The 18,600-nt window shown below is 42.4% G+C and overlaps 1 protein-coding gene across 1 annotated transcript in view; it reads left to right on the plus strand.

Moving 5' to 3' along the window:
• PTPRT (protein tyrosine phosphatase receptor type T) overlaps window positions 1-18,600 on the plus strand; it is a 703,891-nt gene that overhangs the window by 575,310 nt on the left and 109,981 nt on the right. The window contains exon 15 of the mRNA XM_077778839.1: window positions 3,440-3,588. Within this exon, the coding sequence (XP_077634965.1) occupies window positions 3,440-3,588 (149 nt within the window). The remainder of the gene's footprint in view (window positions 1-3,439; window positions 3,589-18,600) is intronic.

Consider the following 18,600-nt stretch of genomic DNA (forward strand, 5'->3'; position numbering starts at 1 on the left):
GGGGAGGGGGGGGGGGGGGGGTGAAGATGAGGTGGCTGGTGTTCCTTAAGAGGAGGTGTGTGTGGAAGATAAGGCTGAGTTAAAGCCTAGAGCCATAGCCAGAGGGTCTTCCATGCCCTATTCATAGGCTTGGATGTTCTCCTGTCTTAAGGAAAAACAGGGAGGGGTATCAGTTAAGCTTTATGTCTATAGGAATAAACATGATTTTTCCTGTTTTACCAAGATGGTTTTTTAATTCTTAAACTTAGAATTCTGATAGAATGTAGATCCCAAAACCATGGTTTTATGTTCTATTTCCTTTTACTTCCCTTCCTCTGTTTCTACTTTGTAGCTGTGTTTGCCAGTTGCTGAAACACCTGTCTGTACCTTTTTAAATTATTATATAGCATCACCCTCGTGAACACGTAGTGTCAACCATGGTCTAAATACTAAGGATTGTCAAGTTTTTAAATATCTATGTTTTGGAGAAGCTCAATTTTCATTTTTCATCCAGGTTTTCAGAGCTACCCAAACATTTCTCTAAAATGCTATTTTTCATAGATGCAGCAAGGCCTTTATTATTATTCCTTTGGAAATGAATGATTTATGTCTAAGACAACTCTCTCCATATTATTTTACCCCTAATGGACTGGGATTGGTTATGCCTCTACGGAAATATCAAAGCCTCTTGTATGCACTCACTTACAGTTTTGAAGTTAACTTTCTTCTTATTGGATTTCCTTTTATTTCCTGCCAGGGCAATGTGAGCAGAGCTTAGATAGAGGAAAAGGATCTGCTGTATATCTTTTCAAATTTATGATTAAGAAGGTCACATATACATTTTTAAACACACTCCTTTTTGATAATAAATGAAGAATAAAATTTTGAAATGTCATTCGTAGTAGACCCACTCATTTTCCTTCATTGGCACTCTCCCTGGCCCCAGTCTGACTACTGTCAACACTGATCCAATACTTTGTTTCTTGTTGTTTTCCTGTCTGCCAGGAGTAGTCTGTCTACTGGTACAGAATGCCTGTGGCTATAGCATTATATCCAAAAGACGCATTCCTATTCCTGAGAGCCCCTCTTTCCTCAAGCCAGGGAGGGGCGGGGGGGGGGGTAGGAAAAAGGAAAAAAAGAAGGGAGGGAGGGAGAGAAGGAAGAAAGAAAGGAAAATAAGGAAAGGAAAGGAAGGAAGGGAGGGAATGAAAGGGAAGGGGTGGGGAGGAAAGGAGGGTGCAAAGAAGGAAGGAGAGAAGGAAGGATGGATTGCATTTCAGGCTGCATTTGTCTTCAAATTGTGGCCAAAATGGGGGAGATAAAATTCTCTTCTTGGCAGGGATTTCCTGAATCCAGATTCCTTCTTCCTGGTTCTCCACTGTGCTCTCTGCTTCCAGAGCTAGCCCTACATGGACTCCATGCCTCTGCCTGCCCTTTGTGTTTAGCTAATGAGACCCACTGTTCGGAGGTCATAGGGAGAGGGGAGGATGTAGCCAGGGTGTTTATGCCTCTTGTTCCCGCCCTGTGAGGATCAGCGGAGTCCCTTGAGAGAAGGCTGCTGCTTCTGAGCAGGTGGTCTTACCTTCACAACTCTGTCCTTCAGGATGCTGGTGTCTGCTTCCTCTACCTGTTCCTCTGGACACGCCAGTGACCAACAGCTCACCTGTCACTATAGTGGACCTCAGGTTCCCCTTCACCCTTCGTACCTTTGTCAGTAGTCCTTTAGCACATAAACTGTCCCCAAATCATCCTCACTTGAGTGTGTCATCTGTCATTCTTCTGTGCGGTCCACACCTAGATCCAGGGATCCGTGGGAAGGGCATTGCTCTCATACTGTCAAACTAGAACTGATTTAGATGAGCTCCTCTAAAATTCTTCTGTGTCTATGTTTTGTCTTTTCATTTCATACCTCCTCCAACTGGGAGGTCATTACCTCTTGAAACTGCCTATTTTATGACCAAGTGGGCTCAATTTTGGGAAATATTTTCCTACATGGCACTGAATTTGAATCCTTTGGGAGATCTGTTGCTTCGTGTTGAGATAGGAGTGATTAAGATTGAAGTTGAAACCAAGTCATATGGAAAATGGGGCAAGAGACCTGGGAGAATTTACCCCCAAGATATTTAATGTGCCCATCGCCTTCCATATCACAGGAACATAACGGCTATATTTAGAATTGGAAATGTGGGGAAATCTCAGAGGGACTGCGTTGGTTTTTTAGAAATGTTTGAAAAACTGTCATATACAAGAGGGGTTAGTACTATTTTTGTACTTCTAATGATCTAAGAACAATCATTTAAAATTTAAGAGAAGTAAATTTCAAATCCATAGGAAAGATGTTTTAACTCTTCTGCTGCCTAGGGAGGTATCCAAATCTCTACCACTTGATATCCAGGGATTTCACGGTATGTCTCTTGAAGGGGGACTTGGAATTGGAATGTGGTTGGACCAGCGGGGATGATATAAAACCAAAAATGCAGCTGCCATATGTTGAATGTTCAGTGCACCAGTTGCCGTGCTCCATGTATTTCCACATGATCTCAGTTAATCATCACAATGCTAGGGGGTTGGTCCCATTGTCGACTGATGTACCAAAGGACGAGTTCAGAACTTAAAGAGGTTAAGGAACTGGCCCTAGGTCACGCAGCCGGCAGGTGGCAGAGATAGGATATGAACCCAGGTCTTCCTGATGCCAAAACCCAATGGTTTTAACATCTAGTAGATGGTGTCAGAACAACCTGGGGAACTAGGTGGCCATGCACAGGCCTAACCCTGCCCTACCTCCATGAACCAGGGCCTCTGTGTTCACATCAGCTCTCAAAATCATGCTAGTTTCCATCACAGTTTGGAAACCACTACTATATAATAGTATTATAAATGCCCATCTGGTTCTGAGGATCTTTCATTCTTATGAGAATAGTCAAGCATCAAGTTCAGCTTTAAGTTTTCTCCTTTAGAGCTACAAGACTAGTTAACCCCTACCCTCACCTTTCACCAACTACCAGTCCCTACTTCAGTCTACCGTTGTTTGGTGTGTTATTTTGTAAGCTTAGTCCCTGAGACAGGTCAGACTCCATTTTGAATCTCATGCAGAGCCATGGAACAGAAAGGGTCATCAGTTTCTTCCCCCCTTTGAAAGGAGAGCAAGGGAAGCATCATACAAGTCTCACTGATTTCCAATTTTAAGCTCAAGTAAAGAATATACCCATTGTTGGAGATGTTCCAGGATAAGTCTCACTCATTTTTCCTGGTAAATGAAAGCCATTAATGATTTCAGGAGGATTTAGGCTTATTCCACCTTGACGTTAGAAGACCCACCTTGACTCTGTTCCTGGAGAATGAACCAGGTTTGGGGGTTGAGAATGATGGGTAGGAAGGAAGAACAATCTGATCTTCCCAATGCTTTAATGAAACTGGAATCATCTGACTGTGATTTTTTCCCTTTGCACATGTCCCAAAGGAAGCTGGCCAAGAAGCAGAAGGAGACACAGAGTGGAGCCCAGAGGGAGATGGGGCCCGTGGCCTCAGCTGACAAACCCACCACCAAGCTCAGCGCCAGCCGCAACGATGAAGGCTTCTCCTCTAGCTCTCAGGACGTTAATGGATTCAGTAAGTTGGCCTGCTAAGGGGAAGGGAACATCCATGGTTCAACTTGACCCTGGTAGCTTTGCTGTGGACTTGTCACAGTGGTCAGATGCTGTAGTGGTACGGGCTCAGGATGCTTCCCTTGGTGTTTCAAGGATAAACGTTCTCCCTGGCAAGGACTTGGGGCAGCCCATCTTGAGGGAAAAGGAGGATTTAAGAATATTCCCCCAAAAGAGATGGAAATGGGGCAAGCCATCTTAACTGCTTATGGAAATAAATAGACACAGGTTAAAAGTAATAATAGTTTTTTTTAAAAAAAGACGACATAGTTATGCCTTTAGGGAGAAAAACATGCCATACTGAATTCAGTGTCTTACAGTTTTCTAAACAGTGTTTCATATAAACCATGTAAGGTAGGTGTGCCACTAATTATTGGCATCTCTGTTTTGAGTGCTTAGGAAACTGAGGCTCAGAGAAGCAACTTCTGCAGTGTCAGGGCTGATGAGTAAACCTATCCAGACCTGGAATCCATGTCTCCCAGGCCAGGCCAGGTCCAAGCTATAGCCAGTGTTCCAAAGGGCGTTGAGTCAAAGGCACCTGAGCCCTCATGCAGAGTTGATACAGGATAGCAAGCCTATAGAAATGGCTAAGATTTCAGAGTTAAACCTTATCCAAAGGAAAATCTTTAGATAACTAAAGCTAACTTTTATTCTCATCTCTCTTTTAAGCCACTTCTTTTTCCTGTATTTAATAGAAATGCTGGATTCCCCAGCCTCTGTTCCAGATTAGGGAATTCGGGAAATCTAAAGGCATATGAGCAGAGACAAATGTCCTCCACACACTGTGTCAATGGCAAATGGAAAAAACCATGATTTGTAAAAATCACTTAGATATGATCAATTGGGAGGGTTTATGAGAAAATGAAGAAAGGAAACCAATATTTATAGAGCATCTTTGTCTCGCAATGGCCCTGTGAGATACTGCATATGATTGTTCCCATTTTGTAGGTAAGGTATCCAAGATTCAGTGCATGTGGCTGACCTTCTCAGAGTTACATAGCTAATCCCTGATGGATCCAGAGTCTGAGGGTAACTTAGACATGTGATTGCTAATCTCAGGTGTAGCACAGAACCCATCTGAGAAAGTTTTCAAAATACACATATCTAGGCCCTCCACCTTACCGAGTAAATCACAATCTCCTGAGGGAAGAGAGGTAGGGAGATGAGGGGTAAGGTGGGATGCGGATTTTGTAAAAGCCACTTAGATGGTTCTTATAGGCACACTGATTAAAAACACTGAACTTTGAGGGAAGCAATAGCCATTTTCAAATATTGACCTGCTGCCTTGGGAAGGAGATTAGTTTTAAACCTATAAAAAGATTGAGAAAATAGTAAAATGAATACTCTTTTACCTTGTACCTAGACTCACCAATTACTCACATTTATAATATTTGCACACACACATTCTCTCTCTGTACTACATATTATATATGTGTATATATATATAAATATATAGTATATTTTATATACATAGATATATAAAATTTTAGGAACCATTTAGAAGTAGGTTGCAGACATCATGACACTCTACCTCCAGAGAATTCCTAAGAACCAGGACAACTCTTCAACATAGCCACTGTAAAATTATCTGACCCAAGAAATGTAACCTTATTTCAGTATCTAATAGTTGAATTTCCTCAGTGGTCCAAAAATATTTATTGTTGTTGTTGTTGTTGCTTTAATCCAAGGTCCACTGAAGGGGCTCACATTATACTTGGCCATCATGTCTCTCCATCACCTTTCATCTAGAACAGCAGTCCCTCCTTTTTTCTTTCAGTGTGTCGACACCTTTTAAAAGTCTAGGCCAGTTGTCTCCTAGAATATGGCACAATCCAGATTTATCCAATTTTCTTCATCATGATCGCATTCAGGTTAACATGGTGGCAAAAATTCGACATAGGTGGTGTCATGTACTTTGCTTTGCATCATCTCAACAGACAAATGCTGTCACTTCACCCATTATTGGCAATGCTAAGTCTGCACACTTCTTAAGATTGTGTAATGGCTTTAAAGACAGAGTCTAACGGCGCGTACTGATTATTTCATGAGCAAATATTTAACTTGCATTTTCCTCAGAGAGCAGGGCAAGCATGCAGTCTGCCTACCCACAAAGCCAGTCTTTCCTTTTTCCTTTCTCAACCCAGATGAGTCAGTCACTGGGATTCAGACATTCCCTTGGGACTCAGAAAAGGGGGTAGTGACTTGGTGGCTAGGAAAGGCAGAAAAGGGGTTGAAAAGGAAATGGTCTTGGTGTGCCCTGGAAGAAAGGCCCATCCAGAGCTCCCTGAGAGTCTCTGCCTGTGTTCATCTGTCACTAATTCTCCAGGTTTTGGCCTAGGGGAAAGGAGGTTCAGTAACAGGACTAGCTAATAGAATACCCTGGCCAAGTGATACCCATTCACCCAAAACCTTTCGTGTATAGGCCAGATTCTTTTTTTTTTATAATAGTTTATTGTCAAGTTGGTTTCCATTTAACACCCAGTGCTCATCCCCACAAGTGCCCTCCTCCATGCCCATCACTCCNGTATCTGTCCTTCTCTGCCTGACTTATTTCACTCAGTATAACACCTCAAGTTCCATCCATGTTGCCACACATGGCCAGATATCATTCTTTCTCATTGCCATGTAGTATTCCATTGTATAGAGAAACCACGTCTTCTTGATCCATTCATCAGTTGATGGACCCTTAGGCTCTTTCCATGATTTGGCTATTGTTGAAAGTGCTGCTACGAACATTGGGGAACATGTGTGCCCCTCTACATCAGCACTCCTGTATCCCTTGGGTAAATTCCTAGCAGTGCTATTGCTGGGTCATAGGGGAGTTCTATTGTTAATATTTTGAGGAACCTCCACACTGTTTTCCAGAGGGGCTGCACCAGTTTACATTCCCACCAACAGTGTAGGAGGGTGCCCATTTCTCCACATCCTCGCCAGCATCTAGAGTCCTCTGATTTGCTCATTTTAGCCACTCTGACCGGTGTGAGGTGGTATCTCAGTGTGGTTTTGGTTTGTATTTCCCTGATGAGGAGGGATGCTGAGCATCGTTTCATGTGTCTGTTGTGTATAGGCCAGATTCTTATGCATACTTTTTTCTATATGTAAAAATGCCCTGAGAAGATGAATGCCAAAACTATGATAGTCAAAGATACATGACCTTGAAATTATAGATATTTGTTTGATCTTAAGTTTTCTGATCTCATGTTGAAACCTGGGTAACGCTGATTTCTTGGATTTCAAGTGAAACATCACCACTGTTTTCCCCATGGGCTAAAACTTAAACTCTTAAGAGGAAAGCACCCAAGACCGAGGTAGATTAGCCAGCCAAAGAAGAGGAAAAATCCCATCCAATAGAATCTAATTAGACAGTTTCAAGTTAGAGACAGTATTTCTAAATGATTGATATGTGTGTTTGTTTTATATGCGCGCGCGCACACACACATTTTAAGGATGTTGCTTTTAAAAAGACATTGAAATTGAAAAAATTCAACTGACAATATATTCAGTTATTAAGAAATTTTGCATTTGTTTGAGTCACTGAATATTTTAGGACTTTATGTATGCATCTGGTGTCCTCAGGCTATAGCCACAAACACGCTCTGGGGATTCTTTTTAATGCCCTGGAATGCATCAGGTACCTTTTTAAATGCCCTGTGGAACCACTGGGATGAGATTTGAGGGGGAAAAAAATGTAAGTAATGCTTACACCAGAGATGTAGAAATTGCTTCTGAAATCACCCTGATGTATGTAAAATTGAATCTATTTTCACAGCATTAGGGAAGTGACTGTCTGGCTTCTGCATCGGCTTTAGGAGGCCCTGAGATTATTTGCAAATGTTAAGGAAGCAGGAGAAAGACAGAGCACAAGAATAGATGTCACATCAGAAAAGATTACAGAAGAATATGCCCTGAGCAATTATTTCATTATTGAACAGGTGGGCTGCTGCCTGATTCAAATTCTGCATCTCCCTGCATAGGCTGATTTCCAGGCGTTTTCTGTTCCAAATGACTGCTAAGTTCCGCAGTGTCCATTCAATCAAGCCTCCAGATTTTGTATAGGAACAGACCTCTGGGAAGCAAGGGTGACTGGGCCCTTGCCATTGTCAGGCGTGGGCCATTGCTTCGGCATGCTTCCGCTTCTTGGAAAAGGAGTGCATGTCACATTTCAGGGACAAACAATGTGCATTATTTTCAGTTTAAAGAAATGGCTGGCTTTTGTTAAGTAATCTCATTTTGATCTTATTGCCCTATGTCCTTGATTGTTTTCTTGTTTGTTTGGTTTTGGTTTGTTTTGGTTTTTTGTTTGTTTGTTTGTTTTGAGATCTTTCACTCACTGGGATAATCTTCCAAGACTTCCTTCTGAGGCTGTCTTTTTACACCCAGGCTTAAATCTTGCTCTTTATATCTGTTGTTCATAGTGTCATCTTTTCCATGTTCATTTTCAGTCCAAATCAAAGTGCTTCAAAACAGATCCCTCTTGAATTTCTGTGCTAGTGATGCCTGCCGGAAGGCTGAGTCCAAGGCCCAGGTTTCCCGCAGGGCCAGCCGAGAAGGTCCCTGGCTGTGCGCAGGAGAGAAATCAAACACTGGGCAGCAGGAGGTGAAAGCAGAGTTTATCGAACGTATAAAGGAAGTGCAGGTGTCTGGGAGACTCAGGGAAGGAGTCTCATCTTGATTTGGAGCCTGGAGGTTTTTACTGAGGATTGTAGTTGGATATACATGTCCCCTCGGGCCTCCAGGAACTGAGTTGAACAAAGCCAGGGGCCCAGCTGTTATTCCTTGGAAGGGGTGGATGTTGGCATGGAGACATCTAGTGCTGGTGGTCTGGTCATTCTCTGCTCTAAGGAAATCATTAACCCCTGTTCCTTACAAGGAGGACGTAACACTGTTTGCATTCTGGGGCATGTGTAGAGTGGGGTGCAGGTCCTAGCAAAAGTGCAAAAACAGATTTTTATGGAGCCCTTCAGCTTCCCTATCTCAGTATGGAACTCGTGTCTACACTTCATGCTGGCATTTGACAGACTCACTTGCCCGCTGGGTGCTGTTGGTAAATGCTGACTTCATTGTTTTGCTTCCATTGTACTGAAAGGCTGCATGTCTGGTGGGTGTGAAGGCAATTGGTTTCTAAGCAGCATCAGAGGCTGGGCCATCAGGCTCTCTGCTAAGTAAGGATGGAGGCATGGCGGAGGCTCTGGAGGTAAGATTCAGTGGCCATTTGCCCAGCACTTGATACATGCCAGTCCCTGTGCTAGGAGTCCTGAGGACAGTTTGGGGAGGGGAGTAATGACACTGATGAATAAAAGTGGGCATTGTCTTGCTTATAATAAGTGTTTCTACTAAATTTTTCATAGTTTACAAAAGTCCTTTTGCAAAATACTGGAGCCATAGATCCTTATTCCTGCACCATAAAATAGCTTGTATGTTTATTATCACCCCCATTCTACAGTTGAGGAAACTGAGGTTCAGATAGACCCCATGCCCCAAATCACACAATCATTTGCAGAGTTAAGGGTCTATTTATTCTGACATCAGTTTGGTTCTATCCATCTAGCTCTGCAGAGAATTTGGGAGCATATTCAATAAAAGTTCCCACAACGAAACAGTAATAGGAGAAATAAATAATCAAGATCAAGACCGGGTTGTATTAAAATGTAATTTATTATATTAAAAAGCAATCTAAATATGTAGGCTGGTAATTTTCATATTCCAGTTTGGTTCTGAGCTTTCTAGTAGCAAAAGCCCAAATAGGAAGGTAACTTTCATTGGCACTCATTACATACTAGACCATATGCTCTATATAAATCCCACTCTTAAGCCTCCTAGGAACCCAACAAATCAGATATTATTCTCACTTCATAAACGAAGGAACTGAATTTCAGAGAACTGAAATAAGTAAGCGCAACATCACACACACACAGAGTGAGGATGGGACTGGAAGCCACATAGGGTTATCTGAATGCAGAACAAGCACCCCTTGTCCTATACCACAAATGGTAGCCCACCACTCATCCCTCTAAATGGTGGCCACTTGTGACCAGGAGAAAGGGAGAACCCCACTCCTCTCCCGATGGCCAGCCAGCTTTTCTCCCACATGGGCAGAAGCTGCTGCCATAGCCGTGTCCCACATGGAGGTCTGTCCAAGGTTGGCCACTGGCAGCAAGCCCATCAGAGCTCCGTCCTACGTGGAGGACTGGGGCCGAGCCCTGGCAGGGAGCCCATCAGATTCCCACAAGCCGCCAGGCTCTGTGATCAGCACATTCAGATACATATCTTCATCGGTCCTCACAGAACCCTGTACAGTGGTACATTTTTCCAGTTAAGGAAACTGGTGCTCTGAGATACTGCAAGATCTTCCTCAAGTCACATGATGAGTGGATAGTGAGGTCTGTACTCCAAACAAGATGTTCTTCTTTCAGGATTGAATGTCTTTGTCTTTCCTATAACCTTTAGCTTTCTGCCCACCACAAAGCTAGGTGAAGGAGAGAAAGGAGATTAAGGGGAATAGCCCAGCCTGCTGGCGGGACAGTGCCTCCTCTTAGTTCCTCTGTCCGCTTCAGGGCCCAAAGCTCCTCCCACAGGAAGACAGCTGTCCGGTGGATGCTCAGACAGGAGATGGGACTGTGGACCAGATGGCCCCATCTGCAGGCATCCCTGATCTCAGAGATGTTTGCTGCTGCTGAGGAGGGTTAGTCCTGAAACCTGATGCCTTTCTGATCTCCACCCCACAGAGCTCCTAAAGGGTGTCCTCGCAGGCACGCCGGGGCGTGTCCAAGCTTGGTATCCCACAGGATGGTTTGGAAGAGACGGGATGGGCAGAAGGAAGCACTAGGCAAAATTTTAACCTGATGATTTTAGAAGCCTATTTTGTAACTAAAGAAATTCAAATGGAGAATACAGAGCTTGACTTTTTAAAAATTTAATGGCTGAGGTTGCTGTAAACTCCTTAGGAAGATTCCTTCACCCTGTCAGGAGGATGTTGAGCCAGCCAGAGAAATGGATCTCTGGGAAAATTTGTTGGGCTGTGACCTTCCCTTGGGAAACTATGCCTTTGGTGATGTGTGACGTTAAGGATTGCTAATGATGCCTTGGCTTTGTTTGGCACCTGCTGGGGCAGTCATTTTACTAGATGCTGTTCACATATTATCTCTAATTCTCAAAACATTGCAACCAGGTAGGAATTATTATCCTGAGGTTGTAAATGAGGAAACCTAAATTTGCTGAAGTTAAATCATTTCTGCTGTCCCATCTTTGCTGCAGTACTCCAACTTGACCTTCCCTCCTTTTGCTTAAAACCCTTCAGTGGCTCCTTGTAGCCCGTGAGGGAAAGGCTGAAATCCTAAGCATGGATTGCTTGGCTTACCAGCATGTACCCTGATCCCTGTCCAGCTTTCTGACCCACCTGATACCCACGGAGCATTTGTTTGAATGTATCAATGAGAGCACCAATGGTGGAACTGGAATTCAAATGAAGATCTGCTAGCTCTATGCCCATAACTGGTTCCCCCTCTTCTGGTAGTGAATTCTCTCTCCTTTTAAGCTTCAGTCTGTTTTATGTAACTTCCATCCATTCATTACTGTTTTTGCACACAAGCATGTATTGATCAGCAACCGTATGCCGGCCATTGTCTGCCCTCTGATGTCACATAAGGTAGGGGAGTCAGTCTTTCTCTTCCTGTAGTACCTGTTCCCCCATCCCTTGCTATTAGACTTCAGCCATGTGTGTCCCCTGCAGGTCCTTCCTCAGGCTGAGCAGCCCACATCAGCCATCAGCCTTCTTCAGGATTCATTTCTGTTTTCCAGTCTGCTCAAAATCTTGATTGGCACCTCGGTCTCCATTTGGTCCATGTCCATGTAGTACATGGTGTCTGAGATGAATGGGACTCTCTGCATTAGGTTTAATCACTGGAAGTTTAGAGAGCCACTATCACCCTCACTCTGGATTCCAATCCTGGGCTCAGAATACCCTGCTCACATTTGAGTAAACCTCCAAATATCCATCCTATTTCTGCCTAATGCATAGCTCATGGCATCCAGCTAAAGCTTCCTCATTCAGCCCAAGTAAAGATGATTTGGGGTCCCAAGTGAAGAACTTTATATATCATCTCTGAGCTGTCTTTGTGTTATATTTGACCCTGTTATCTCAGCCCACTGAGATATTTTTTATTTATGGTTGTGACAGCCAATTAGCTCGCTTAATCCTCCCAGTTTGGAGCCTCAAAATGTAATAATTAGTAGATTATTAATATTCATAATACCAGCTATCCTCTATTGAGCATTATGTGCCTATTTCCAACTGAGTATTTATATGCATTACCTTGCTTCATTGGTATGTTGGGAGGATTAAATAACTGTTCTAAGTGTCGTTGGTGATTCACAAGTGAGGAAACTGAGGTTTAAACAGTAAGAAGCTTGCCTAAGGCTCATAGCTTTAAGTAGCAGAGCTGAGACTGAACCTTGGATCTGACACACCTAAGCCTTCAGCCAAGACAACTCCATTAAACCACAGGTGTTATTATTCCCATTTTCTAAAGAAGGAAACTGAAGTTCACAGATACTGACTAGTGAGTCATTTGCTCAAAGCAGTGGTTCCCAGAGTGTGGCCGCAAATGAGAAGCATCGGCATCACATGGGAATTCTTTGGAAGGAACTTCTTGAGCCCCACCCCAGACCTAAGGAACACAAAGTTCCGGGGCTGGGGCCCAGCCTCCTGGTTTTTAACGAAGTTTCCAGATGATGCTGACCATGTTTGAGCTTGAATCACTGGCTTTAGGTAAATCCCAGGACTCTCAGAATCCAAAGCCTTTGCTCTTTATGTGCTAAGTTGTATCTGATAATGGAAGTGTTACAGCACATTGGTAGAGAGAGTCTAATATCCCCTTATTTGGGGTAGAGGCACCAAGAGGGATTGCCACCTGGAACTACGGAACCTTAAGGTTACTAAAACCCATTATAGCTTTGAAGATCCCCAAGCCCAGGGATTCTTTCTCAACAATATCTCAAGCTTTCTCTCTTTTTATCTGAACAGTAAACAACCTAATAGAATGGAAGAAGTGGAAATTCACAAGAAAAAGCAATCATGAGTCATACAGTGAAACCAAGAGCTCAAATGAGTATCATGAAGAGAAAAAAATGCACAAAATTCTGTTTGCAGGGACAATTATATTTTCTGGTTGCTCCAAGATTAAATTGAATCTAGGAGAAGAATTGAATGTTACAAACCTGCCACCTCCAGTTTTATTGAATATTTTACAGAGATTATTGAATATTTTGTAATCGTCCACTTGGCTGACAGATTAAAGGACACACTTAGTTAGTTCCTGGCAATACACAGTTGAATGGAATTATTAATTCTCTGAAAGTGCACAACAGAAATTTTAGTGGCCCTGAAAAAATAGACAAACTGTCTATCACAAACACTGAGGTAAATTAACACGGGTTTCAGAGAAAGATATTAGACCCAAAAAGGTACACGATAGACCATTGAAACTAAAAATGACCTTAGACACCATCTGATCCAGCCTCCCCATCTTAAAGAAGAAGAGTTGAGTCCCAGTGAGTTTCCTCAAGGTCACTCACTGAGTCACTAGCAGAAGAATCTGGACTAGTATTTGGGGGCTATGACCACTCTAGTCCTTGTCCCACAGTCTCCTTCAGATGAATGAAATATGGTCAACAATGATTTATCTTCTCTAGACCCCCAATCCAATTTCTGCACAAATAGAATCTTCTCAAATTGAATTATACTTTTCATCTCCTGCTTATGGGAGCCAAGGTTTTCCTCTAAATATTCATTGAATACCAACTGTATGCCAAGAAGTGTAGGGGTTGTAAAGATAAATAAGACATGGTTTTTGCCTTCAAGGATATTATTGTCCTCCAAGAGGAGACTTGTAAGTGGATTAGTTTCAATAAATGTGATAAGTGATGAAGAAAAGGTGTGTATAGTGCCCTAGGAACACTTATCGTAGCCTCAGCAAGTGATTGATTCTGCCTCAGATGATACTACATGAGAGAATGTAATTTGACTTGAAGAAGGTGCAAGAGGAAGATTGGTGGAGGGGACAAAGGCTTGGACAAGGGTTATGGTGGACTTCGAAAAGGAGGGTTGGAGTACAAGGTGTTCTTTGTTGAGAGAATATGACCAGAGATATGGCCGAAATCATAGCTGGAACCTGCCCAAGAACAGTCACATCTGTAGCCTACTTAAATTCACTTTTCAGGAAGGTTACCTGTTTGGAAATTAGAATGATTCCCATGTAAGGTGCCGCTGCATTTTATTGGAACCTGGCCTCATATTCTCTTTGATTTGTATAGATTTTGCTTTCTGTGGTAGAAATGTAGGAATGGCATTGTATCAGCTACAGACCTTTACTTTCATTGTGAGCTGGCCCAGCCATTCCTTCTCAAAGAGATCTCAGTAAAGCTACAAAGCTGAAGTTGCTTTTGACAATTTATGCTAGGCCACTACATCTTGAGAAGAAAATAGATTGTGCTCTGCACCTCACAGGCAGTCCTGAATCACAACAGGGCACTTACAAAGTACTTGTTAAAGTAATCAGGGATAAAGAAGGGAAGTTGAACATATAAATATGTAGTTGCTAGGTAGCAGAATAAACCAAACTTAGAGACCAGGTTTTGGGTTTTTTTTTCCCTCCCTCAGCTCAGTGCTACAGCCTTGATGAGTTGAAAGCATAAATAATAATTTTCCTTGCTAACATTTTATGTGTAATTACTGGACAAAGCACTTTACATGCATTATTTCATATCTTCACAACTCCGTGAGGCAGGTTAGGGAAAGTAAGACTCAGAGAATTTAGGTAACTTGCCCAAGGACACCCAGCTACCAACAAATCAAATCTGGGTTCGAACCTGGGTATGATTGATCTATCAGCACCCCATCTTTCTTGAAACACGTTCTTCACTTTACTTTTCCTTTTCTGGTTTTCCTCCTTCCTCCCAGTCATTAATTCTCATTTTTCATTATCCATTAATCCTCTTATCCCCAACCTCTAACCACTGAAGCATCCCAGGGCTTAGTCCAGAATCTTCTCTTTTCTGCTCATACTCAATGTAAATGGGTGGTGATGACATTAAATGAGATCATGAGCACAGGAAGAGGCCAGATTTGGAGCAGAAGAGGGGGAGTTTACATCTAGACAGGTTATGTTGGAGATATTATTGAGTCATTGGAGGGGTGTCAAGTAGGCAGTTGGATCTGTGGGTCTGGAACTCACCCAAGGAATGCAGCCTGGAGATATAAATCTTTGCTACATTGTATACACAAGGTGATTGAAAACTTTGCCATGAATAAGGAAACTGAGGCCCATTGAGATGAAACACATTGCCTTGGGTCACTTAGCAAGTTAATGGAAGAGCCAGAATGTTGAACCAGGACTTCTATATTAGGAGTGCCTATAGGAAAGCAGTTAAAGCTGAGAGCAAAACACGGGACTCTAAAAGGGACTGTGTGAATCTGATCCAAGCCCAGACTCTTCTGGTCATCCATCTGGACTCTGAGATGGAACTCAGAGTGTGTGAGGAAGTTAATGGGTTAGGTGGTCTCATGGATGTCTACTCAGCCTGGATTATGATAAAGTCTCAATATTCAAAGCAGAATTTACTGATTCAAAGTAGAAATTTTGAAGAACCTGAAGTCTAATGTATATGTTAGTGGGGCGAGAGTGAATCTATATATCTTGGAAAGTCAGTGAAGGAGTAGTCATAGAGTTGGGTCTATCACACAGTTTGAGGAGCCCACATAAAATTTTTGCCCACAGAGGTGGGCAGCAGGTATGGGGTGAAGATAGGAAGTAGAGGTTTGGCAAGGGGACATCTTTATAAAGTAGCATTTGAGGAAGCAGAAGAAAAGATCAGAAGGCCACAGACAGGCAAAAATCCCTTTGTCCCCAGCACTATCCTCCTCATTCTCTGAGTGGTACCCTACATATTTCTGGAGGAGGGTGTCATGAGGTTTAGTAACTTAACGCTGACTTTCAATGAGATACTCTTGACTCAACACATCTAATACATCTGTAACTCTTACCTAACATCTACAGCAGACAGATTTCGAGTGAGGAGATTCCCCAACCGGAATATGAAGCATTGGTGACATAAACAAGAAAAAGGCAATTCTTCCCTTAAAAAGCCCATGATGTGATAGGGAACACAGACAACAGTGATCTGGCATGATTCCTCCAGTAGAGATCTGTGTGGGAAGCTGCAAGGAGAGTGGTGTCTGGTGAAGGAAGTTATCCCAGCCCATTAACCATGTGCTTCATCTCTCTTCAAATGATTTACTTTTCACTTCACCAACCATGTGAGTTGACTTACTAATTATGTGGAGGCTGGAAATGAAAATAAAATTTCAGTTCCTTAGAACCACAGCAAGAGGAGATGCATTAGGTGTAATAATAAGATACATTCAACAGAGATACAGTACAAATTAATCTTGACATGTTCCTTTCCCTCACCCTCTACAACCAGTTCCACCTCATGTTTTGACTATTCTATGTCTTCTATAGAGCTAGAACCCATTCGCACCCACTACCTCCATCTTTGTCCAAGTAACTGCCGTCTCTTACCTCAGTGTGATCTGTAGCCCCTAAATAATCATCATATTCATCCTTGTGATTCTCTAGTCCACATTCTTCTTAACAACTAGAGAGATGTATTAAAGGGAAATTAGAACATGCTGCCGTATCCTCCCCTGACTTAAAACAATTCTATAGCTTCTGATTATTCTTAAGCTACAAACCGAAGTCCTCCTCCTTACCTTATATACAGGTCTTGCCCTGTCCACCTCTTCCAAGCCCTGACACGCCACTCCACCCTTCTTTGTGAGCTCCAGTCACACTACCTTCTTCTTTTAGTACTCCACCTTTTCCACACTCCTACCACAGGGTCTTTGTCCCATACTAGTGCTCTGTCATGCAGAGTATGCAAACTGCAGCCCGTAGACAACATACAGCCCACTCTTTGTTATGGTAAATAACGTTTTGTTGGAACACACCTATGCTTACTTGTTTACAAACTGTCTATATATAGCTGCCTTTGCACTATATCAGTAGAGTTTAGTAATTGCTACAGAGACTGTCTAGCCCACAAAGTCTAAATTATTTATTCTCTGTCACTTAACAGAGATTTTTCCAACTCCTCATCTGGTTATACCCACATTCTTTTCCTAAGTGACTCCTTTAGATCTCAATTCACAGATTTCTAACATTCCTAACCCTTTTCTCCCCAGACCAGATTGGATTTCTTTGTTAGGTGCTTCATAGAATTTTGTTCCCCTTTTCTTCTCAGCACCGGTTTCATCTTCCAAATGTGTTTGTTTAATGTCCAACCTTTTTGACAGATGGCAGGTTCCAAGAATGGAGGACCAGTTATGTTTTGCATACTACTGTATTCCTGTATATAGCATGGTGTGTGGCACAGAACAGATACCCCAAAAATGTTTATTTAGTTGAATGGATAAAAGAATGGATAGATGTATAGACAGACAAGACTCAGACAAAGCAATCCTATATACTAAGTCAGAATAAAAAGGAATATTTAGAAAGCTTACTACAGCTGACATTATATACTATTGTCCTTTTTTTCTGCATCCAGAATTGAGTATACACAAAGGAATCAAAGAATGTTTTCTTGCCAATCGGATGATACCCAGATTTTAACATGTCTCCTGTCTCCGGCCACTAATCCCTAGTCTATCAGCACCAAAGGGAATTTTATGAGTTCCTTTTCGTAGTTCTTGCAAAAGTGGGAACTGCTACTCAAAATATCCTCAAGTACTCAACTATTGGCTGGTCTGGGAATGTGATGCAATGATTCTTTCAGTAATAGGAAAAAGAAAGGAAAACAATTCATAGTCTTCAGTCCATAAACAAATACAGGCAAAATCTCAGGTGGGCTGCTATCTGGCTTTGCCAGTGGAAGAAGGGGGAAAATGGTAAATACAGGAAGCAGATTGAACAACAGATTATGGTTCTGCATTGGCTGAGTAGGCTTACAAGTAGGCATGGGAACATCAGTTGTCTGGGAAGGTTCTGGGACACAATGGGCACCCATTACATGGATTCAATTTCTGTGCCCATAGAAAGTTGGCTTCCTCATACCACTTGTCCTGGGAGCTGAGATGTTTCTTTGGCTATTGAAACACAATTAATAGAAAGAAAGGAGTTTGGACTATGTTAGCTTACTAGGTGAGAAGAAGCCAAGGTGAGTTGATAGAGCATCAGTAAGAAATAGAACTAGGCTCCTCAAGCTGTATCAAGTTGATCCAGGAAAACATGGAGGAGTTGAATTTTAAAGAATGAGGGTTATAAGTTTTTCAAAGCAGAAGGAGAGGAATATGTCACTGTTCTTTGGCTTGTTATAATATACCATGTCAACATCTAATGGCTTAAATCAACAGTCACTGTATTTTGCTTGCAGTTCCGTGGGCCAGGAGTTTGGGCAAGGCACAGCAGGGATATCTTGTGTCTGCTTGAGAATGAAGGGAGAGCTGGAATGACTTTAATGGCTGGAAATGACTGGGACAGCTGTTTGAGGTCCATGTGTCTGGGGCCTCAGTTTTTCCTTAAGTGACATCTGCTAGGGATGGAATGCCCAGATAGCTACTTTATTTGGACATCTGACCCCTTTGTTGAAATTACTAGAATATATGGGGCTAGCTGGCATTGCTTTTTCTCTGTGCATCTAACTTAGGCTTCCTTGTAGCACGGCAGAATTATGGCAATCAGACTTCTTACATGATGCTTGACTCCCCCCAGAGCAAGTGTTCCAAGAAAGCCAGGAGGAATGCCAGTCTTCTTAAAAACTAGGCATCACTTCTGCTGGCCAGAACTAGCCAACATCATCTCTTTGGCTTATCATTATCAAAACCAGTGACCAGCTAGCCTAAGAGTGGAGAAACAGGTTCCACCTCTCAATAAGAGAAATGGCATATGCCTACAGGAAGGGAAGGAAACAATTGTGGTCA

Source organism: Crocuta crocuta, unplaced genomic scaffold, assembly GCF_008692635.1.
Source record: "Crocuta crocuta isolate KB4526 unplaced genomic scaffold, BGI_CrCroc_1.0 scaffold248, whole genome shotgun sequence".
NCBI lineage: Eukaryota > Metazoa > Chordata > Mammalia > Carnivora > Hyaenidae > Crocuta > Crocuta crocuta.